Raw genomic sequence first — 24436 nt, 5'->3', positions numbered from 1 at the left:
ACAGTAAAACCCATCCCTTGCTGCTGTTTCCTGGCTCTGATGCCTTTGCTCTCGAGCACAGCCATTTGTACAGCTTTGCAGCAGTCTCCTGTTTTCCTCTGCTGAACTGAGGTAAGGGAGCAGAATGAAGCTACAGGGAAAAGGCATGGGTGTCTCACTCTCTTCAGCATCAGTGCTGCTCCCATGGCATGGGATTGGGATCCTGCACTGGCTGTGGTGGAAGAGCAAAGGCTGCACCACCATGCAAGTCCAGCTGGGGTCCAACACCTGGAAATGCATGTCTGACACAAGTAAGCAGCACCAGGCTCAGAAAAACATCCTTTCCTGAAGACCTGGTAGTGTGTGCTGGGAGCAGGACTGCACTGTGTTGCAGCAGGGCTCTCTTGAGGGCCACTTTGTTATTCTGGCACCAGTAAACACACACAGCTTGCACCAACCACATACGAGTGGTAATACCTCAAGCCAGCAAGTCTTTACCCACAGCAGTGAATGGAAACACAAAGAGCTTCTGCCGTCAGTGTGGCCAGAGGACTGTGGAAGCAGAGCATGGCAGCAGCATGTCCCGGAGCCACCATCATGGTTTCCCTCGGTGCCCCTAACTGGATTGGCACCAGCTGCTGGAAGGGTCCCTTAGGGGCAGTGGCAGCTGTGAGTGGCCTTCTCTAGCTGCATCAGCTCCTCTTTCTCGTCTGCAGCCAGAATTAGTTAGGGTGTCACTGTCCTGTCTTGATCTAGCCAAGTGTCTACTTGACAGGGCTTAGCAAAGCCAAAGCACTTGCAGGCAGCTTTTTCTTTACAAAGCTGTTTATTATCACAGTGGATGAGTGGAAAAACATGACGCGGTGTACAGAGATGGCTTCAGCAAATTACAAACAAGTCTAAAATTAAAGTTACAGTTGTCTTTGAATTTGAATGAACGAGGCTCTCACTGCAAGCTGCAAATGTGTTGCTCCAAGGCGCTCTACAAACAGGCCAGTAAGGCTACAAAGTGCTTCAGCCAAAAATGCTGTGCTGATAAATAAGGAGTGTCTGGCTGCTTCCAGAGCAGCAACCAGTTTCCCCAGCATGACTCCCAAAGTTGTGATGTGCTGTGTGAAGCTCTAGGTGAGCTGGGAGCTGGATGCTAGGAAACCCCTTGATTTTGTCAAACCCGGACTGAGCTGTGCTCAGACCTTCAGCCCAGTCCAAACAAGCACTTGCAGCTGCCCAAAATCACCTCTGAAATGAGTGGCTATGACTGGCACTGTAATCAGTGCCAAACTCTGTCTTACATGGAGCTGGGCTTGATCCTGCCACTGCTTACTCTGAGGCTGCACTTAACTGCTGCAGCGCCGTAAATGCTGCTGCCCCTGAAAACACCACCCTGGATGCCTGGCTTGTAACAACCAGGTTAGAATGAGATTTGCAACAGGGCTGAGAATGCTGTGCAACAAATAGCGCCAAAGACTGCTCTAAATCAAAAGAGGGGCAGATGTGTCTGCATTGGAAAGCTTGGGGGAAGCTGTTTTAGTCAATCAGTGAAATAAGGACAGGAGCTGGAGTTTTAAACTATTTTCTACCTGGTAAAAGAGCAAATAATTCTGTGATTAGATCAAACTGGGAGCACGCTTCCCTCCAACACAGGCAACTGACACCTCCTGTGAACGCCCTTCCTTACACCAGTGTCTTCTCCTTTCCATCAGAGCGGGCTGGCAAAACACAACATTTTGACAAGGTGCATGAGTGTCTGATTTGTTAAAGTCACTGAGAAGTCTTTAAAGGCTTTGCTTTGGCAGATGTTTTGGCAATTGAAATCCAGCTCATCTGTAACTGTGTGCCCTTTTGCTTCAGTAAACAAATGGCTCAGGTGCAGAAATCATTCAAGTTAGCTGTCTTTCCTCTAGCATGGTTGAAAAACTTCATCTGTCTCCCTGTGAAAAATCAGAGTTGATACCACAGGCACAGAAGAAAAGACACTGAAAAATAATAAACACTAAGCTGGTTTTCTTCTTTTTTTTTTTACTTTTTTTTTTTTTTACTGCAGGTTTTGTAAAAAACTTTATGAGTATTTTAAAATGTGTTAGGGAGCTGAAGGGAGTAGACAGAATGGGGAGGCTGGGAAAGGTCAGCTACCATGTAGGAAATGGAGAAGCTCTGATCTATAAAGCAAGCCTTTTCTCATCCTTTCTTTCATGAGGCAGATTTGGGACATGGGAAGGTGAGGGTTCATTGGTTTGGCATTTCAACTGGAGATTCTTCTTCCAGCCTACCAAGATTTTGTGGGTTAGTCAGCTACTGGAGAATTGTTTCTCAAAGTTTTGGCAGGTGGTAACACAGGAGAAGGAAGGAAAATGGCTCATGCCATTTTAGGTTCCTACACCATGGGGTAGTTTGAATTTACAAAGCATGCCTAATTCCACCCCTCCAAAAAAAAAAGAAAAAATCCAATACCTCACTCCTTTGCAAACTGGTTTCTTTTAAGAGCATCTAAAGTTACACTCCCTAAAAAATAATTATTTGGGGGGGGATAATGTTTTCTTGCCAGTCCTTATTATTACTACCTGCCTCTTGCCTTGCTCTTTCCCCTAATTCAAGCTTAGACTAAAAGCTTTCCAAGCAAATCTCAATCCTTCTTTGTGCTTACATGTTGCTGGGAGAAGGGATTTTTACTTGATGCTAGTGATTGTCAATTGTCCTTCCTCCCCACTGAACCTGGGCAACGTAATATTGGTGTATTGCCACCAGCATAGTGTCTAGGCCAAGAGCCAAGGCAATGAACAGCCTGCTAATTAATTTTTCACATTTATCTCCAGACCCCCTCCCCAGAACAAACACTGTGAAAACAGGAGGTAGCCGTTTCCATACAGCCCTCTGGAAATTTTAAGCAAAAGTGGTTTACTGACAGTTTTATGGTTTTGCAGTGAAGGCAGTAAGGACTTCTGGTTGTATAAAAGAAAATGGATTGCCTTCAATATGGAAAAAAAGATTACTGAAAGTAATCTGAGCCTGATGTATCCGTTTCTACTCCCCCCCAAAAAACCCAAATGAAAAAAAAGCAATGTCTACAATGCTGCCTGTAGTCAGTGGAGAAATAGAGGCCTAATTTCTAGGCAGGAGGAAGGTATTCATGTTGAAAACATTCATACCAACAGTATAGATACTGTTTCCAGTAAAGCTACAGATATTAATTTTCAGTTCTGAGGCAGGTAATACTGTGAGCTGGTGGAATTTGTGCATCTTGCACCCTTTCTTGCATATATATATATGTGTGTGTGTATATTTATGGATATAAATAAGTTAGAAATTATTTACATCACTGTACAGAATAAAACTAAACTCAGTTATCAAAATGCATATAACAGTGGATTTACTCTGTTAACACTTTGCATTTCATCTTCAAAGCACTGTACAAACATTAATTATTTACCCAGGCAACTTCCCACTCACCAAAAGGATTAGGAATAACAAGCAGGATAAGGGATGGAGCTGAGGGAGAGCAGCATGTTCATAAAAAGGCAGCTAATCATGTATGTCTCTCCTGCCATGAGCCCTGTAGATTTCTGCCTTTATAAACTCTGTGGTCCAAGTGTAGGAGTAACCTTTGTTAAATGAACTTGGCAAAATGTCCTCATTCAAAAGCAAATGATCCGTTCTTCATTTTCAAAAGCTTTGGACTCTTCTTGGCTTATCAGGTTCCCATTCAAACTGGAGGGGAAAAATAAAAGGGATGTGAAAGTAAGGTAGTGACTTGCCCATCTTCTATTTTTCCAAGGTTTTGGAGCAGAGATCACAGGTTTGCAATGCTGTGTGAGCTGCACGCTTCTCAAAGGCATGCAACCGGGAACTGGCATCAGACAGGCCGGCTACAGCACTGCTGTTCCCACTGCACGTACAGGGAACAAGGCTTCTCCTTCAGAAATAAAAACAGAACGCACACATAAACTCCAGTAACTAAACTTGGTGTTGGAAACCCATCTGTTTGCATTTCAGCAAGCACCATATAGCTGACAAAGGTTCTTATCATGCAGTGGGCTAGTTTAAAGAAATTTAAATAGTCCTCAGAGCATTTTGTGTCTTCCCTAAAAACAGGGGAAGAAAACTCTGTGAAGTACTCAGGCATTATTAATGTGAAATGACCAATAGAAAAATCTTCAATTCTGGCTATGTAAAGTGAATCTACACTGATATTTACACCCCTGAAAATAAGCAGCCTGGTTAAGTGCTGCTTACAGAAATGTTGAAATCTATTAAACCATTAGACTTATGAAATTGTTTGGGTTAATGAATGCCTCTGAACAGTCAGGCCAGAATCAAAAGACAGATTTCATTTTGAAGATTTAGAATTATCTGAGTGGGAGTTGATGCCTCTTCTACAGACAAATACTGACAGTGGCTTTTGAAAAAAGCACCTCTTCCACATCTCCAGGGAATACACCAGTCAGACAGTGAGTCATTGTCTTTTTAAGCAAGAATTCAGTGTCCTTTCAGTAAAACAAATATATATATTTAGAAATAAATTTCATATTCAATAATAAAGTAACAGTGCTAAAACCAGCTCAGTTCTATTGACTTCTGAGCTCTCTGAGGTGAAGAAAGGAATTTGGTATTTGGCTTTCTGCCTTAAATGCACACGTGTGACTATGTGATGCCCACCTAATCTAAAACAAACAAATCCTGCAAAAAGTTAATCTTCTTGTAGCTTAGGACTTTCAGTGTGTTTGGAGCACCGCCCAAAGAAAATCCAAGCACAAATTCTACAAACCAAATTAGTAATGCTGATTAAATATAACCATCTCCTGCTTGTTGGGATTTAGGTCCTGAAAAGCATGAGCACGTTCAGAAGTTTAAAAGTGAAAAAACAAGACAAACAAAACTTGGTCTATAAATTTAGGCCCTGGTTCTGCAAACCCACATGTTCTGCAAATCAGTGGTATGTGAACTAAGAAAACTGCTTGACATTCGTTAAAAAAAAAAAAAGGAAATGTTTAAATGGCAGCAGTTTTTTACCTATTTGAAATCCACAGCTGGAACTACAACCCCTGCCTCACATAAACTTGCTCTGAATTTTTTAGGATGGAAAATAGTAAGGCCAGTAGTGTTTTAAAGGGAAAGAAAGTCTACAAGTGAGCCTTTGAGGAAGGGATCTTTACCAGATTTCTTTAATGGTCGTGTTCTCCTTGAGAGCTTCGCTGAGGCACTTCACCCCTTTGGCTGTAATTTGATTCTGTATAAGCCTAAAAAGAAAGCATTTCATGTCAAACTAACATGCAAACTAATTTGCAGCGCATGCATAACCTACGCTCAGCCTGACATCAAGGAGCAAAGCTGTCTGCCACAAGAAGATGGTTATGATTTTATCCATGAGAATGGTACACAGTATTGGCCAAATGCCCCACATTTGAGTATTAGTCTTTTCCTTTTAATCTTGCATTCTGGAGATACTGAGCTTAATTACACAGCTGACAAATTTCTGCTATGAACTGTTCACTAGTGGTACGAGATTGTGGTATTTGGACTCTCTGAAACAGATAAACCTCTTAGCTCTTTTTTCTTACTAAAACCACTGTGAGATATTTTTAAGTGATGTACAGAAAATTCTGACTATAGACTCTGTGTAGGCCTAGTGTTTTAGCAGTTATGATCCAGAGGCTGCCAAATCCTCCTGTCTTGTTTATCAAATCAACAAGATCTTTGAAAAATAAAGCACTGATTTTGACTCCAGCATGAGCAGGTGCCAGTCCCAGTGAAGCCAACTTAGCAGCTAAAAATTATGTCTCATCTGAGCTTAGGGAAAAACAAAAGACACATAAAATCCTCAGGTAGCCCAAGTGATGAAGCAGTAGGTAGCTCTTATTAACCACTGTAGACCATCTCCGAGTTAAAAATGAAGAATGTCTCGTTATCTGCATGAGTATAAAAAGTCTCATCAGTCTATCCTAACTCAGTACTCACCTTTCAGTCTACCATGGTGAGCCCCATAGCTGTACCATTCCATGTGACTGGTTGCATGAATCCCTCAGGATTCAGGATGAGGCTGATAATTGCAGTGTATTGAACAATCTTTCAGGGAGGGAGGGAGGGAGGGAGATAGGTTTTCCCATTACAGGACTTTCTGCACTTGGTAAATGAATCAAAATGCAAAGGGTTCCAGCAGATTCTTTCAGCTACTGGAAAAAGATTTTTATTCTGCCTCAAGTTCAACTATCTATTTAGGTCACTGCTTTTTGAAGGTATCCAGTGGTGTAACCAACAAAGGAGGATATAAATTTATCTACTGTCAGAAACCCAGGGACAATACTGAGAGTCATGGTAAAGACATGCTTTGGTTGGGGAAAATTTCGTTAAGAATTCAAACCAAACTACTCAGTGAATTATATCTGCAGCTGTGCGCAAAGAAATCAAGCACTTCCCCCCCTCCTTTTTATTTTCAGGGTGATGGGCACCACAGCTTCTGCTGCTTTCAAAAGAGGCTGCAAGTACTTGGCACCCATGACAACCAGCATGCTTCCTAACGGGTGGAAACTAGGATTAATACAGGCAGTGTGCTGGAGTGTGGTTAGCAAAGTCTTCGTAAAGCCTGTAAAGGGACTCCATTTCTTATGTTCTCTTGGTCGCTTGAAATGAATGGATGGCTATTTGTTTCAGAGCCCACATCTGCCCAACCCCATTCATCAACAAATTCTTGTGAACCTCTGGATTAGAAAAGCTAACGCTATGTTTTCTTAGAAGTGTAACAAGTCTCATTGTGATTGCTAGAAATAATCCCTGGTTTCCTGGGGATTTGTGCCTTAGAGATGAGTGTCTTGCATGAGTGTATTTCTAGCCCTAGAAGAAAGCATCAGACAAATGCAACATGTATTTAAGTGTCTGTCGTGTAAGTTCTTGGTTGAAGGGTAAGAGCTGAGCTAGCTACTTTCATAGTATGATGATAAATAGAAATAATCATAATAACTTTATTCTATTCTAGCTGTCTGGTTATGTCTTTTTTTTTTTTTTTGAAACCTTTGAGTTTGAGGCCAGTACTGTTCCCTTAACGAGAGATGAAATCAATCAGTAGTTTGAAAGTTACCAGGACACACAAACAGCTTAAACTTTATCCTCTATAAAAGCAGGTTGAAAATGCTAGACAGTAGCTTTACTAACTTCCTGTTAGAGCTGTCTACAACCAGTCAGCTGCACCCAGACCATGGACAGAAAGCTTACTGTGACCTACATAGCCTTGGAAGGTGAAGCTTTAATGTAGTGACTACCAAAGAGCCTGTGCCACTGTGGAATGTAACTCACCATAAATGCACCAGTTTCTTGTTGACCTTTAGCATCTCTGCAAAGCTCATTGCTGCCTCATCATCCAGCTCGTTTTTAGTCAACCTAAGTGGGAGAAAAAATGTTCACTTAGGATGTAATTACTTTTCGGCCCCCTGTTTTTCCAGCTTGACTGTGACTTAGATTTAGACAGCCAAAGGGCTGTTCCTGCCCTGAGCAATTTGTAAAGGCTGGAAACAAAGAGAGACTGAAGAGAAGCCCTGGAGGTAAAAAAGACAAGTATCAGATCTTAGTTTCTCTGAGCAATGTTCTAATGATACTTTCTCAAGATGCTTTAGTGTCTAAAAGGTGGAGGAGGTGTAATGGGAAAAGGTAAAGAGGCAGAGACAGCTCTTAAGAGGTGCAAAAACTGGGGACAAAGAATTTCAGATGATGGAAATGAGAGAAAAAGGGGAAAGCAAGATGAAGGGAGCAGAGTGAGGCATAACATTAGGTCATTAGAATATGTCCCAAAAGACAGGTGCTGCTGATCCATTAATCATGCCCACATTTTTCCAAAGGGATAACTTATAGCTTGCTGGTAGTGAAAGCATAGCGGATGAGGGAAGGGAGAGAAGAAAGGGAGAATAGCAGGGGTGATGCGATTGGAGGAAATAAAATTAGGCTGCAGTTTTCTCTGGAGAAAGAAGAAGAGGAGAAGGAGACCACACTGTCAAATACCAGAATATTCTCACGGAGTTGTTGTGTTGCATAGCTTCAGCAATACTTTTGCCTCCCTCTGTTGTGATGCCATTGAATGCGAGACTGTGAAATAAAGATACAAATGTGTAAGAAACAGCATGACTTGGCCCTTCCACTCGTAAATATCCCAGATGATCTGCTTCCCAGTTGTACAGTTCAGCATTTGTGTGTTTCAAAGGCTCACGTACTTTGCAAACCAGTAAGTCCTTATGATTTACAAGTGAGAACAGTTCACGGGCTGCAGCCTGAGTGCAGGTCTATCATAGAGGCCATCAGGCTTGCTGTCAGCGAGTGGTGCTCTTGAGACTGACAGAAGAGTTGCACCCAGTGATTTTGAGAGTCAAGGCTTTTAACAAGGACAAAAAGTTACACTTAGCAGTACATAGGTTTTTACATGCTTTTTTCATCCCAAGTCCCTGTACGAACTGGGCACTTTGTCCTTTCAGTCCTTCAGATGCCCCAATACCTCATTCATCTTCCAAATACAACACCTTCTGCTGTGTATGGAGAGATGAGCTTGTAAATACTTTCCATTACAAACCACAAACATTTCTTAGTCTGCCCTTCATTCTTTGAATAGACATCGGCAAAATCATCCAGTTAAAGTTATGTTCCAGGTTTTCAAAATTCAAAAAGCATCTCCCCTCTCAAAATAATTCAAAGTCTCAAAAAAGGTATAAAATGGAATCAAGTAGAGCAATTACACAAGTATGTATTAGCATGAGTCCCTCCTAGCTTCAGCTGAAACTAGATATTCTCAGTCCATAATGACTGGGCCTAAAAAAGGCAAATAAAATAAACTGATGCAGTAGGGATTATCTTCCCTTAATCTTCACATAAAGCTACCACTGGTGCTAACTATGAATTCTAATCATGGAGCAGGATTAACCAATGGAAGATAAGAAATAAACCCGAGTGCAAGTACAATACAGAGCAGAGGATTCACATTGCACAAGTGCCAGCAAACCCAAGCTGGAGATAGCACACTTACTCCTCCTTATTTTTTCAAACACATTCATCAGCATATTTGCTCTCTGAGAATCCCTGAGCTCTGATTCAAGTTCAAAATGTTTTCTTTCAAGTCTGATGCGTCTGGATGGATTGTGCAATTATGGGAAGATGACTATTTCAGATGGCTTTTAAGTTCAAATATATTTAGGTCACTGCACCTGTTCAGTTTTTAATTTTTAAATTCGACTACCCGCTTGCAGAAACGAGGACAAGACAACAGCTCTGAAATCCCTGGATCTGAAGTGGCAGTAATAAACTCTCCAGAAATCCCCAAACTCTCAGAGTATTTCTAAAGAAACTAGTGCCATGTGCCACCTTGTGGGGAAACTAAGGAGCCTTGTTTGGGCCTTCATTGAGAAGGCCAGTGGACCTGGGAGACAAATGGAAAAGATCACCCTGAACACAGTGCTCCAGCTGTGTGAAGGGATTCCAAAGGAGCAGCAGCTGCCACAATATGCATCTTTAAATCCCCAGCCAGTATTTGGGAGGAAGGGGATGGACTGTTTAACAGTGCTGACTTCTCCCTTTGCTATACTTCCAACTTCTCCCACGTTAGGGCTTCCGGAAGGCTAGTTTGAGATGCTTCACTGTACTCCAGTGAGAATTAGCAGTAGCACTGAATATGTGGTGTTGAAGCTCCATTGGAGTACAGGATGAGGCCAAATGTAAGAATGTCCCAGTCCCTATCAAGTTTATCCTCCTAAAAATTAATTTGTTAGAAGCTGCTGCACTTTCACAATAGGAACTGTTAACACTGAGCTCACTTGGAGCCCGATTCTGTGACATCCTTCTGCTAGTGCTCCCAGATCAAAATGGCACCCACTGACCATGTGCTTTCATAAATGCCAAGAACTCCGTGCAGCATGAGGGGAAGACATGCAGATAGAGGAAAGGATGCCAGTCTTGCAGTATTTTTAACTTGCTTAATGGCTGCACAGGGCTTTTTGACTCAATCTGGACTCTTGCTTGCACCAGAAGCCTCCTGGTTACAGCAAAGGCTGCAATACCAGATGGCATTCCAAGCTCTCAGTTGGTAGGGAGTCATTGCTTCAGAGCATGATGGAAAAGCCACCCCTACAACAAGCTCCCTGGTTTCGACAGTGTTTTACCTCACGTTTGTTAACCTGGGGTGGTTCCTCAGGGCCTCTGCAAATGCCTTTGCTCCTTCGTCTCCAACTCGATTACCCCACATCCTAGTCAAGAGAGGAAACCAGGAGATATCAGTTGTGCTGCCCTACTGACTACTGGCATTGCATTCTCCCTTTTTCTCTCCTCTCCCCTCCTCCCTGATAACTTCCCAGTCTTTCAGGATTGTGAGACACCTGGTAGGTACCCTCCCTGCTGAGCCAGGTATGTTCCACTCCCTGCACATCACACCACCAGCCTCTGCTGACTCACCAGTACCCTAAGGCCACAGCACAGAAGCAACTCTAGGAGACAGTCTGCTGCAGCAGGAGTGCTTTTTGGATCACCTTGCTGCACTGGGAAAACCCTCTGCAGCCCTCTACCCTTATGGGGTAAAGGTGTCTTGAGGTCTCGTACAGCGAGCTGATGTGAGAAACACACCAAATCCTAAATCCTATAATTTTCTGCTCAGTGTTTCCTTCCCATATCCTGGCTGTGATTTTTCTGTTACCTGTTGGGCACAGACTGGCCTTTACACAGTGCAAAGTACAGGTCCTGGAAAGACTCCCAGATGCACAACTGCATGGGGACCCACAGCCAAAAAGGAGATTTTCTGAAGTGAACTACCCTACAGGCTCCTCTTCTCCTTCAAAATAGTCTGGTAAAATGGTTACTGTCACTTCAGCATTATACCCAAGTGACATCTCCTCTCTCAACAGCTGCCAAGAAAAGATCAAAATTTCACAAAGACAGTACAACACTGGGCTCTTTCACACATTTGTGGAATAGTGTTTCCAATGGCAAAATAAAGCAAAGGTTTAAGAGAAGGTAACATGGTACAAGCTGGGGAGATTTGATCAATATTTACAAGGAGTATCTGATTAAATTATTTCTATGCAGACTAACCACTTTGAAAATTCACCCTCTATTATGAGGTTTGAAAGCACCTCTGCTGAGGTCTAAGTCGTTGGATTTTTTACAGAGATCATGGCTTGATGACTCAGAGCCACACTCAGATTGATGGGTAATTAGTTGGCAGCTCTTTTAAAATCAATTGAGCTTTGTGGCATCTAAACACATGGACTTCCAGTAAGTTCCCCAGAATTTCCTTGTCCTTCAGACCCAGTGCAGTTTGCTCTGTAAACGTTGAATACTGAGCTATCCTAAATCCATTTGGAGTCATTATTCCTCCACAGGAGGAAACAGGAGTCCTTCACTGAAATTACAGCAAGTACAGCACAGCAGACCCAGCTGTATGGAAGTGTGCAGGCTGTGCACTGTATTTTGAAATGTTGTAGAACAGAATTAAAGACCAAAAATCTGATTGTTCAGATCTGATTTTCATATTTCAAGGTTACTATAATTTTCACAATGGCCAAACAGAGGTTTTAATGCCACGTATTTAAGTATTAAATCTTAAGAAATATGTTCTCCTGTAGAGTGAAAAGAGAAACTGGGATTTGCCAGAAGGGGAAAAAAATAAATAAAATAAAATAAATCAAACCTAGCACCTTTCCCGAGTAAGAGGGCAGGAACTAAAGGTTTAGAGTACGTTCAGACCTACAGTAATAGCAGACTCTCCAGTTAGGGACAGACTAGAGGTGGATGATGTGAATTCCTTTTTATTCTCTCAGCTCACAACTTTATCAGGATGTCATGCAGAAGGTTTGACAATGTAACAATGACACTCAATAACTAGGTACAGTGCCAACAGTCATAAAACCACACAGACTTAAAAATAGCCAGGTATCTCTAGAGGACCTGTGTTGCCATAAAGTGGCTATCTTTACACACTGTCCTCTTGTTTGTCTCTCCTTTAAGGCTCTGACAGAGCAGTGAAAACACCAACCCAGAAACCAAAACCCAAACCAAATACTGTGTGAACTGAAGAACAACAAAGCAGCTCTCCTTTTCCATGGAAAATATGGCTGTGCTTCTACACTTGCTTGTTCTAATGCTGTTGTTGAGGGGGGAAGGAATAGCAGGAGAAGAGAAGGTAAGAATGAAAAAAGGAATCCTAATGGATTTATAGATGCCCTGCCAAACTCGAGCCCCGAGGTCTGCTCCTTAGCACCAAACTTACCCGATTTCAAACATTGTCTTGCTCTTCTGGATGGCCTGGGCAAGGCACTTCCCTCCTTCACTAGTTATTTTGTTTGCTCCTATTCTGCACAAAATACATGAATTGATGAGGTACATCACTTACAACTGTACAGCTATTAGAACATCAGCTCAGAAAGCCATACAAGTAATTAAGACTAATTAACTCTGGAGGCTAGCTGCAGTTATCAAATATTAACCTAGAGCAAAAAAATACTGCAGACACTTGACTTTTGATTAAAAGACATAATTTTATGTTGTCTTTTGCTTATTTTGCATGTCAGTGCTCCAAATCAGAAATATTACAGTAGAATCTTGGATTTGGTGCTCAGTGTGTTAGAAATGAGCTTTAGGAACTGATCCTCAAGGCAAGGACCCTGGCCTAGTTCTTAGTATAGTTCATAGTATCAGCAGTTGCTACAGAGCACATGACTTAAGTGCAGCATGTTTCATGATGCCACAGGGAACAGAATATTTCGTGACTGTGTGGTTTCAAGGGAGTCTGCAGCTGACAAGCACAGACTGCGATAATTTCGTGTCTTTCTGTTCTAAGCATGGGCTGTAGGCAGTGGCACAGGTCAATGCAGCAGTGAGTGTCTCTGGCTGGCATTCTACAGAAGGCCTTTTCTATTTTTAGCCTATGTGGATATCAAATGGCTGGAGTTCAAGGAAGGGATAACTGCATATAGATGGATGTAAAGAACAGACCAAACTCCAAAACCCCTCAAGTCACTACACTGACATAAAATTGGCTTGTTTGACTTCAGGCACATGAACATGCACTCTGTCTCAAAATAATTGCTAGGATTACTATGAGAGTTGAAAGTAACCATCTGTCAACACAAGGTTTTTTTGTGAAAGTGAGATTAAATAAGCAAAGCACTGTGTCAAAGCAGCAAAAGAACCAAAGTGCTCTTGGGTTTCAAAACTCTGCAAATATTTCAAGTGTGAAGGATGTGGCTATAGTGGGGTTTCAGATCAAGTTAGTGGTAGAACAAGGACTAGAACTCAAGAGTCCCTGGCTGCCAGTTGCTACACTCATACCAATAGCTGACATTGCTGCAGTTACCTCTGTTTTCTGCTATGGTCACAATTAAACCATTGGTTAATGATCTACCTTTATGTCAAACCAGTGTTGTGCATGGCCAGATGCTCTTATCTGGGGAAGTTCTAGGAATTAAAGGGAACAACTCACCATGTGAATTTGGGTTGAGCTATGACACCAGCACAGCCTGACTCCAGTGGCCCATGAAAAAGCAGATACTAAGAAGCTTGGTACTAAGGAAATTTCCCTTGGTACAAGGGAATTTGCCTACTGGAAGCGGCAGCAAGGTTCATGCACAACTTATGCCTTGCTCAGGTGCTCAGATTGGATTTAGGTAAAGAACAGGTCTCATGCACTCCTTTAACTTACTGCTATATTCCAGAAAAGACTATGGATTCAAGTGTTTCCCCTGCTGCCATCCCCTGCAAAAGAACATACAACTGCAGCCTAAATTTTATTTTATTTCAAATAAAATTTTTGTCTTTTTTCTACTCTCCCTCGCCTTTCAAGTTGCTTTATCTGGAGAAAAGAAAAAAAGATCCAACATACTTAACATATTCCAGGCTTGAACACTCTTCAATTAGTTTTGCAACATATTTGGCTCCGACATCAGTGATTTGATTGCTGTATAAGCTTAAAGAAAAATCACATTGGTAAAAATAGGTTATTCCTGCTGTTAAATATTTAAAACCTGAATATTTTATGACGCACGCATAGCATCTATCTTTTTTCTATGGCTTTGTACATATTCACAGTTGCTTGCATTTCTATTTTGATATATAATTCATATTGTGAAGGGCTAGATAAAAAATACAAGGAGACCAGACTGCAAATCATGAGAAAATATTTATATATTTTTTTAATAATAAATCTCCCCAAGCAAACAAAGCTTCCCTTTATTCCTGTGTTAGTACAGAAATAATATTGCCAGAAGATAAGTCGAAAAAGGAAACACTAGAATGTACTTTTGGTCTTTTAAAAGTCATAAAATCCCCTTGTAAATATTACTGAAGATCAGATACCTGAGCAGTTGTACTTACATTAGGGCACTTGAGGAAGAAAGCTATTCTTGGTATTCATGTTCACCTTTCAGAAAGTCATTTTTATGTAGCTACTTAACCAAGAGCTGGCAGTCAGAGCTAACATGCCTTCCAGCTTTAACTTGATTAAGGACTAATTAAGGTCTTGAAAGAAATTGGTACCATGAGCAAGACACATGAAAATCTATGTTCCTGATACTACTCCCTAGCAAGCTCTATCTGCTTTGCATAGTTGAAATAAATCAGTAGAGAAAACAACAGGCCCTAGCTACAAAGCACATGCTCTCTTGCTTGTACTCTCTTTCCCCTCCATATCAGAAGGCTTTAGGTATAAAACTATGATGCCCACACAATTCAGTAACCTGACAGTGGTCTGCACTGTGTCACAGAAGGGTCTGATGTCAGCAGGAGGCCAGCCCATGAGGCAGTGTGATGGGAGACGAAGCTGCAGACCACAGTGAACTGATACAGGGTGGCAGCTGAATAATTTCTGACACAAAATGCTGCTTTGCTTATGGTCAGTTAACGAGGAGGTAACTGTAATTTCCACCCCACCTCTGCTGCATTAGTACTGTCAGCATTGGAGTTTTATTTTCTAGTTTCAATATCTAGCATTCTGGTCCAAAATGGTACATACCCCAAGAAAGACACAATTCGGTACTTGGAGAGTTCTTCATACAAGGTCCTTACGCCATGATCTGTGACGTGATTTACACTGAGCCTGGAATGAAGGGAATGAAAAGAAACTTTAAATCAATACAGATTACAAGTTTTCATCACCCATGAGTTAACAAATGACTGAAAGTCTATGCATTTTCCTCTGATATTTTAACAGGTCTGTATTAAAAGCCGTTAAGGGAAATGTGAGCTTAGTTTCATATGGCTCACTTCAAAACCAATAAAAAACAGAAAGCTTCAAATCTCCAAGGTAATGCTCTGGAACCTTTCCATAGAACTGAAAACAATAAAACATAGGAAGTCAGACACCAGATAAACATCTCACCTCCTCCTGCGCTTATTGTGATTTCAGGAAGAAAGTCTGCCTAACACCCTAGCAAAATTAAGCTGTGCAGACTATTACTCTTGCAACCTTCTCTCTGAGTACCTAGTGAAAGCCAGGCATCTTGAAAGTCTCAACGCATTCAGGCTTCACAGAATAAAGATTGTGAAAAGCCCTGGCCAGAAAATAGAACTGCAGTCCCATGGGTTGTGCTAGACATTTCTAATTTTGTTGTCCCAGCTAGACATGAAACAAATCAACGTCAGTCATTCACAGAATAAAAATACTTCTCCTCACAGTTGTTTTTTTTTTTTGTTGTTGTTGTTGTTTTTGTTGCTTTTTTTTGTAACTTCTCAAGCTTTTTCACTTTGACTAAATGGACCAGTTCAAGTGAAGTATTCCAATTCTGATGAATCACATTTTGTGTGTAAAGCTGTCCCTGTGAAAACATTTTGATCAGCTTTAGTTACTACACAAACAGTAGCTGAACATTCACTGCTGAGAGTCCCTTATCATCACCAGCCTCCCTGGCCTTTGCTAGTTAGTAACTGGGTCCCTTTGGAATGCATGAGCACTTAGGAGAAATTAACCAATTTCTACAGATCAGAACAGTCTGCTTCTTTGACAGGGATAGTTAAGCTGCTGAAACATCGTTTCCTGGACTGCAGAAATTGGTCATTAGAAATGAAAGTCCTAACATCTGAAGATCCATAAAGACAAAAAGGCAACCTAACAGATGGGTTTGGTGCTAGGTATGGTGCTAAGATCATACTGGGTATGGCATAATCACACAATAGGGACAAAGAATGAAAGGCTGGCCTTTTCTTCTTTTTTTTGTTTTACATACTTATGCATTTTGCCCAGAAGTTTCCTTATTGCTTTCTCTTGGGAGGCCAGTCAATTTGCAACTAACTGGAAAAAACAAGAGTCACTTGCTTTGATTTAGTCTTAGAGGAAAACAAGGCAGAGCACAGCCAAACAGGAGGAATAAATCCAGTTGTTAAAAAAATAAATCCTCATGGGCTGAAGGAGCTTTAAAAAAGATATATATGAAGTTCCTGATTTTCTGCACTGAAATGTTTGGACAAATAAGATATAGTTACATAGCACAACCTCAAAAGGCTGGGGGTGAAACAACATGGTCTGTGATGTTAGAGGTGGAGTTAGTTCTCCCTGATCACACCATGTCCTCCTTGATCACAGCCATGTCCTACCTCCACATCACCTCAGGGAAGTACGTCACCTACAGACTTCAGCTACATCTTTTCATGGAGTACTACATGATAGCTTTTTGTTCTGTGAAAACCAGACATTTTGGCAGGATGGAAAAGCAAGAAATTCACAGCTTTTGATCATGGGTTACTGTGAGTAGTAGATCCTTTCTTTACCCCATAGGACCAAAGGGCAGAGGTAGGCTCAGGCAATCTTCAGATAACGGGGGATGCACTTCTGTTTCCTTTCTTCTCCCCTAAGCACTTTCATAAAAATCCTCTTTTGAGACAAAAGAATTTGAGATGAAGCTGACTAAACCTACAGGTTTAAACAGTCCTGGCTTCTAAGGACTTCTTATCACCCTTTCCATTTCAGTTTCCAAATTCCCAGAGTATCCCTGCTCCTATGACTGGATGAATGAAGATTTCAGAAGATCTGCAATTTTAACTTCCAGCAGCAGTAATTCCCATCTTTTTCTACTTCCGAGATCAATTCCTTCAGCTCACCAGTTTGTGAAATTAACCAAGGATAAGAAAGGACCTGCTTACAAAGACTCCTACCTGATCACTGCAAGCTTGCTGAAACAAGGTAGTAGCTGTTTTATTCCATAGTCATTGATGTTGTTGTTGTCCAAATCCAGAGCCAGGCGCTTCCGAAAGTGATGCACCACAAAGGAGATGGCACTGCAGTCGGCAGAGTAGGCATTGCAGTACGCCAGCTTGATGTAATTGGCGTGCATGCGTTTGGCAGCCATCTTCCCCACCTTCTCACTCTGAGTCTCGTAAAGGCACCTCAGCATCCAAACAAAGTTGGGCTGGACCTGGATCTGATTGTAGCTTGTAAGCCTGGACCGAGTGTAGCCTTTCAGGTGGGATTTCATGCTCCCCCCAAGGTATGTGATGAGTATTTTTCTCTTCCTCTTAAGGACTGCAGGTGAAACTAAATGCCTGAAGAGCTTCTGCTTGGATCCAGAAAGAAGGCCACAAAGAAACATGTTGGTAAAATTAAAGTGTTCCTTATTTCCGAAAGGATCCTCCCCTGCTAGTTGTTTCTTCAGCCAAGGTATGCGAAGGCAAGTAGGCTGGGCAGTCTCAGTGAAAGAGCATTCATTGAAAAACTCAAGTAATTCCTTGGCACCCACTTTCTCCTCAATAACCAAAAACAAAGCTGTGAAAAAAGACTGAAGGGTTACGTGCAAGAACTCGTAAGTGGCCTGACTGTCACAACCACTGTAACCTTTAACTGTCCTGAGAAAGCCCAATTGCAAATCTTCTTCAGAGATGTTCGCTGAGGAGACCTCTTCCTGCTCAAAGATAAAGAAAGAGTTCTCCAACCCTTTGTATGCCATTTTACCCAAAGCTAGAAGAGTTTCCTTTCTTGATTTGAACATCTCTGCTTGGCTCCTGATGCTGTTCTTCAGCAAACTTGTTTTCAGAGATCGGTTCAGATGAACTTCAATCATGAGCAAAAATACATCTGTCAGTGTAACAGAACTGTCTGGAAGCTCATGGCTGTCAAGCACGGAATGGAAGTGTTCATAGCATTTAAAGATAATCCAACAAAATAAAGGCACTGAACACAAACTGCAAAGACTGGGGTTAGCTTCCAACTGGTTCAATACCAGTGTTCGTTGCCGCTCATCTTTGAAAAACATAGCAGTGTATTCCTTCAGGTTATTGCTGGAGAAACCACGGAGCAACACTTTCTTTTTAATGATGTTTCTTTGGATCTCAGTTCCTGTCCTCGCTGTAAGAATTTTCTTGGATCCCTTAAGAAGCTTTCCCCTGAGAAGGCTTACCAGCAGTGCCAAGGGGTGAATGGGTTCATGGGGTGAACATATCTCAGGTACACTACTGAGATCAAAGTTGGCATAGATCTCATCAAAGCCATCAAACGTGAAAAGAACTGTATGAGGGAATTGCAAGATGTGATGGAAGACTTCTGTGGGGTCCTGGTCCGGGTAGCAATTATATTTGAAGAGTAGGTCTTTCAAACATATGGCTTCATCTTCCTTAAAGCAACTAAACATCCTACATCGAAAACAGAAGAAAAATTTGGCCCCTATGTCCAATTCTTTTCTGGCCCAAAGGCTTTGTATCTTCTGCAGCAAGATGGATTTTCCAATTCCTGCATCACCACAGACATAAACAGTCTCTCCATCTTCATTAATTAGTCCAACTGTATCATCAAAAAGGGCTTCTAATTGACCCACCTGGCCAAGACTCTCATTGGTAAAACTGACCAGCTCCATAATGCTGTTAGAGTAGATTTCTTCAAGCAGCATTTCCTCCCTCTGAGCGTACGACATAACAAACTTGGAGTCCTGTCCCAGTTCATATCTGAGTTTCTGGCAATACCTGCTAACTAAAAAGACAGTGAACTACTATTAAAAAGCCTATGTAGACGATGACCCATCTCCTGGGAACTCAGAGTGGGCAATAAGCAAAAGGAATTCTCACGTAAAAACAGTTCTTTGTCAGATTAGTTCTATTTGTGCTGCCATCATCACTCATTGGGGAAATTCAGGTGCTAATGAAAGGTCACTTGAGTCGCCACTACCTGAAAGCCACTACTGATGCTGCATTGGCTTAAGGGGCTGCTATCTTTCAGCTGAGACTCAAAGCCAAGCCCCTGACCCTTTGTTAAAGGCTGCTTTACTTGCTGCAAAGGCTTGTTCAACTTGTCAGTCACTGATTAGCCTTTTCACTTTATTTATTTTCTACCTGCAGTTCTATCCTGACTTGTTTGGTCACTTATATTACTGTAAATAGAAGGCATGCATTTTAGAAACCAAGTCCTAGGCACCTCAAAAGATTTTTTTTAAATGACAAAAAACCAAGAGTCTCAGTTATTGTGCAATGTTGGCTTGTGTTTTTATTGCACCAGAAACTTCACTTCAGATGGGGACAAAGTAAGTCTTGTATTTATGTAGTAGGAAAAAACCTCTCAGGAGGAAATCATTTATTTCTGCAGTACCTAAACTCTGACTTTCAGTATAGCTCATCATTTAGGATCACAGAATAATTCAGGTTGGAAGAGACTTCAGAAGATCTCATCCTACTTCCTGCTGAGAAAAGGATCATTTATGACATCAGATGAAGTTACTCTTCTGTCACCTGATTGGAGCTTCCTCCATAGCAAGGTAGTTGTAAGGGAAGGGATAGAGACATATGACCTTACCTGGATCTGTATTTACCACAGGTTTACTACGAATATTCTCTGAAGGCTCGTAACCTATTTTGTCCAGCCAAGGCTGAAGTTCATAGTAAGCATCAGTGACTTTCTGCAGGACATAGATGAAATATTCTGAAACTTCTTCTCCCTTGCTTTGAACCAAGTCTAGAATTTTGCGAACCTGAAGAAACAGCACGTGAAAGATCGTTGATAACACAGCATTTGATGATGGTAACACTTGTGACTGCTTCAGGATCCCTTCCGGACTGGAGCAGGGGACAAAAATCAAAGCTGGTACTTCAAAAACATGAATGCAAAATCTAGCTCTGAATTTGAACCATCAGAGAACTCAATCGCTACTTGTATTTGGATGTTGCAAGAGAGTTGGCTCTGAAGGTCTGAACTTGTAGTTAAATCATATGCTAACCAGAAACAAAACGGATAAATACCACTCCTCAAGAGGGAACCCAAAGGATTTCCTCAGCTTGGCTAGATGGTATATTTTAAATCCTTTGCTGGTTAAAATAAAAAAAAGGGAGTGGTTTCTCAATGCCCTAAATTCACCCTCTGTTTCATAAATACTCCAGTCACATTTGGGTTTACCTCAGGATCCATCCAGATCCAGAGCAGGGTAGGCAGAATTCCCCTCTGGATCTTAACGCTGAGCCAAAACTCGACAGCTCTTCCATTTAACACAGTAACTCAATTCTTCAGGCTCTGTCTATACAACGGCCTTGCAGCTGTCACCAAAACTAATGGCTACCAGGCAGTGGCTGGAGCAGTTCAAGACTAAGTGTTACCTCTAGAGGCAAGGTAGAGTGTGATCTCTGTGCACCAAAACACGGCAATCCTAGTACAAGACCCTCCGCAAGACAGAGCAATCATCTGGGGGCACATTTGGAATGTCTGGGTCCCCTTGCTGTAAATGAATGAAGAATTCAGTCCTAAACCACACAGAGGGTTTCCAGAGACTGTGGTCTCTTGTGAGCTTAAGGCAGGGTGAGGTACATGCAGCACAGCAAACACATGGAGCTTTTTCTGACAATTTGTATGCTCTAAAAAGCAATTTTATGCCTTCCAGAGAAGTTCCCACAGAGTCCGCTTCACTTACGCTACTGTGGCCTGCTCTCTGTCTCTGCTTAGACTCCTGATGCATGGCCTCCCCCTCAGCTTTGCTACAACAATCATGCATATTATGCTGAACAATAAGAAATTGAGATAATCATACAGTGTGCATTTATTCAGCTTTGACCCTATACACAGAGTGAGCACTGTGTTACCATTTCAATGTGCCAGCAAGAATGATTATTCTATGAAAATCTGCACTGTTAGTGAAGTCCAAGGTCTCTGAATTTTTTATGATTTGCCTGCCCCTAACTGTGACAGCATTCTGAAGCTGCATGATTGTTTGGTCTGGGAAACAATCTCCTCAGCTGTTTCAAGTTATGATGCAAAGAGCAATTGTGTACATGGCAATTTTCTCCTAATGAAAGACCAGGAAATAATTTTTGCTACTGATGTCCAAAGACGAATTAAAATCCCAAATGTGCTAGGATATATCAATTTTCCATAACATTTACAACACACATAGGTCTTTAAAGAGAAAGGAAGGTGTGCATACAGACAACACAGTCATTAACTTCTAAAACAATATTTAATTTCTGTCCCTCCAAAAGCACGATGATCTGTCCCACAGCATCCTAAAGCAGATTCTCCTTGCAACACTCTAATAACCGTTGTGGACACCTCCTTAGCAGAGTGGGAGTGGGACACCTCCAAAGCTGCAGCTGGGAGGGACAAAACAGCAATTACCACCTTGCTCATTCTTACAGCTGCCAATGGGCACTACAAGCAGTGCCAGCCATGTTGGAAAGAGATGTGCTGGAGACACGCATCCAGAAGGAATGGGATGGGGCAACTCCAAAATAACAAAGAGTAGAAAATACACTACATGTAAAATTGCCAGATAAACCCATAAAACCTGGTGGTAAACCAAAAGTAACCAAAAGCTTCAGTGGCTAGTGAAATAAAAATCACACCTTATCTGCTTGAGTAGGAAACTGGACAGCAATCTCTGCATCTTCAGTGGAGAAGTAGTCGTTCTTAATCAAGTTATCAATCAAACACTGAGTGTTTCGGATTCTACTGACCAGGAGCTCTCGGTGTACCTTCAACAAAGCAATGAAGGATGGAGGGCTTGCTCCTGGAGGTTTTTTCACAGAAATGTCCAGGTTAGCACAGAGCTGGCCTTCCATAGTTGAGGTAGTGAGAAGCTGCTCCACCAAGCCTCATCTTTGAGAAACTGTCCACTTGCAGTGAGAGGTCAGCTTGGAGTTAAGTTCAGCCGAACAGGATATTTGTCTTTCACATTATCGAGCCTGTAAAACGTAATTGCATAGAACCTCAATTTAAACCTTATCCTACGCACATATACCCTTCAACTAGACATCAAAGAATGCTTCCAACCTTTCAGTAATATCATGACCAACTTTTTAATAAAGTTTCTTCCTTAGGTAATTCCATTTATTTGGACAGGTTTTGGAAAATAAAATGTCTACAACAGGCAGTCTCTCTTCTGTACCAGTACTTTACTGTAGCTTGCCTCGACAATACCACTGACATCTGCTTTATTAACTGCCTGTTCTTAGTGCATAATTTAATACTTTTTATTAGCTTTTCATGTTTCAATAGACAAAGGAGGGCATCTGTCCAAACATAATCTGGACAAGGACATAAATGGAATAAAATTATACTTCATAGCAATTAATTTTGCAGGAGGAATTAATTTATAGTAGCAATTAACTCTGGTTTTAGTTCGTTACAACAACAGACCCTGTATACAGTGTTGACAATATGATACCTGTCCCTGAAAGCAAGGCCTTGTGAACTCTCAGACAGTTTTAGCTAAACTAGGGAAAAGAATTTAGCTTCAGGGCACCTGGTTTGAGAGGCAGTAGTGAGACTGTGGAAAAACCATCGATCAGCTGTTCCTGTTAAGAAAGCAAAGAGTAAAATGCTGTTAACAGTGAAAAGGCTGCTGTAGATTTCAGAGCTAATACACCTCTTAGGGGCACAGAGCGCTTCACGACTCCTAAAGCTATTGGTTCTGATGTGTAAAACAGAAAACGTATCATTGCATTGGTTACTCATATCAAGTTCAGGTGAGCAACTATAAAAGCTAAAAATTTTTCAGGATCTGAAAAAAACCAGTGTTACAGAAAGGACTAAAATAAGTGATTGTCCATATACAGGATCCCACCTCTTATGACACACAAAAATTCTGGACCTCTCCCTGAGCAGGAATTGCACAGAATAACTGAATTCAGAGACTTTTTCCTCATATGATGAACTAGGCCTAGAAGATGGTATCACAACTCACATTCTTTGGGCATACAACGCACCTCCATCTTCATAAAGGGAAGAGACTGCACACAATACAGCTTGTAATGAAGACACCAATTTATACCCCGTGGAAACACAATGCCTGACCTCAGACCCTGTATGTACACCTAGAGACTAAACATGGTCCTCTAACTCAGACAGCTACGGGCTCAGGAAACCCTTTAATTGCTGGAGAGACGTTGTTTTGAAAACCATACTCTTCAGCATGAATGCTCTCTCCTTGTCTACAAATACATATGTGGTGTATGTCCTTATTCTCTACACCATCTCTTGGGAGCTCTTTTTAGATGGCCATTTATTCACATTTTTCTCTACAAGGCAATAAAGCAAGAGGAATCAGGATCAGGCTACTCTCTATTGTATTGTTAAAGCAGGATTTTTTTTTTTAATTGCAGTTAATATACCATATAGCAGGCATGAATTTATATTGTAATTACAATTCAACAATAAGTTCATTTAGGTACTATTTAGGTACAAACTTGCACATACGATTTCCCATGCAAAGATCAAATTTCTTGCAAGATCACAACTGAATCACCTCCACACAGACAATGAGAATTTGCATGATCAACACAAATTACTGTCATGCTCCAATGACAGTTAAAACATACTCGTGCTTCAAAGGATATTTGGAAGAATATTTTTAGATTTTGATTACAGTCAGATCAATGAAAACAAAAGATGAAGCCCTTCTTCTACAATTCTGTAAAGGTACTAACTCTGATGCAATAAAATTCTCACAAGACGTTTACAGTGATGGCAAACTTTCCAAACGCTCCCCAGATAAGCTATAACTGATCCCTGCCAGCTCACAGATTCTTCTAGGTGACCTGTTACTGAAACAAACTCATTTCTATGGGTTTTCCATATCAGAAGCTGCAGTCTGCACCAGTAAAGCTTCTCCTGCTTGATGTTGGAGTAAGACACAATTTATGCATGTTCAGACTGCATTTTAGTGATACTACCTATCTACACCCACAACTGCAAGGTAAATTAGCCTAGCTCCTCTGAATTCCTGAGAGGTCCTAACTTATGGTTGCTGACCTGCACAGATGCAGATAACTGCATTAAGAGTTGGGCTCTCCAAAAACTGCCAGAGCAGGCAAATCTCCAGCACAACTGCTTTGGATCACATCCAGCTCCAAAACTGGCAAAACTCTTTCAAACAAATGGAATGTAAACAAGTGATCTGACTTTCTTACCACTTCAGTAACTGACTGCATCTACTCAGACAAATCAACCTTTCATTACGCCATCCATATGACCCACCCAACGAAGTGACCAATTTCTGAGTCACTCAGCTTCCCAGAAGCCACGCTGGCACATCTCTTTGTTCAAGAAAGT

The 24436-nt window shown here is 41.5% G+C and overlaps 1 protein-coding gene across 1 annotated transcript; it reads right to left on the bottom strand.

Annotated features, from left to right (window-relative positions):
- Window positions 1–1988: 1988 nt before the first annotated feature.
- On the bottom strand, window positions 1989–22715 carry NOD1 (nucleotide binding oligomerization domain containing 1). The gene is made up of 12 exons (XM_027733364.2): window positions 22629–22715; window positions 21730–22068; window positions 19697–19871; window positions 17077–18880; window positions 14942–15025; window positions 13814–13897; window positions 12203–12286; window positions 10104–10187; window positions 7963–8046; window positions 7264–7347; window positions 5130–5213; window positions 1989–3684 (listed from the first exon to the last, which is right to left on the bottom strand). The coding sequence occupies exons 2-12, from the start codon at window positions 21943–21945 to the stop codon at window positions 3612–3614; spliced, it is 2856 nt and encodes a 951-aa protein (XP_027589165.1). The 5' UTR covers window positions 21946–22068; window positions 22629–22715; the 3' UTR covers window positions 1989–3611.
- Between the last annotated feature and the right edge of the window lie 1721 nt (window positions 22716–24436).

Source organism: Pipra filicauda, unplaced genomic scaffold (assembly GCF_003945595.2).
Source record: "Pipra filicauda isolate LSUMZ 115617 unplaced genomic scaffold, ASM394559v2 scaffold91_size2508729_pilon, whole genome shotgun sequence".
Classification (NCBI taxonomy): domain Eukaryota; kingdom Metazoa; phylum Chordata; class Aves; order Passeriformes; family Pipridae; genus Pipra; species Pipra filicauda.
This window is presented reverse-complemented; position numbering and strand designations above follow the sequence as displayed.

Bases quoted from the DNA above. Each gene is read 5' to 3' on its own strand.
- NOD1 (XM_027733364.2), bottom strand. From the start codon at position 21,945: ATGGAAGGCCAGCTCTGTGCTAACCTGGACATTTCTGTGAAAAAACCT. The intron at 15,026-17,076 runs GTAGGAGTCTTT...CCTTCATTCCAG, and splicing joins AGCAAGCTTGCAGTGATCAG to GCTCAGTGTAAATCACGTCA. The intron at 10,188-12,202 runs GTAAGTTTGGTG...TCTCTTGACTAG, and splicing joins AAGACAATGTTTGAAATCGG to GATGTGGGGTAATCGAGTTG.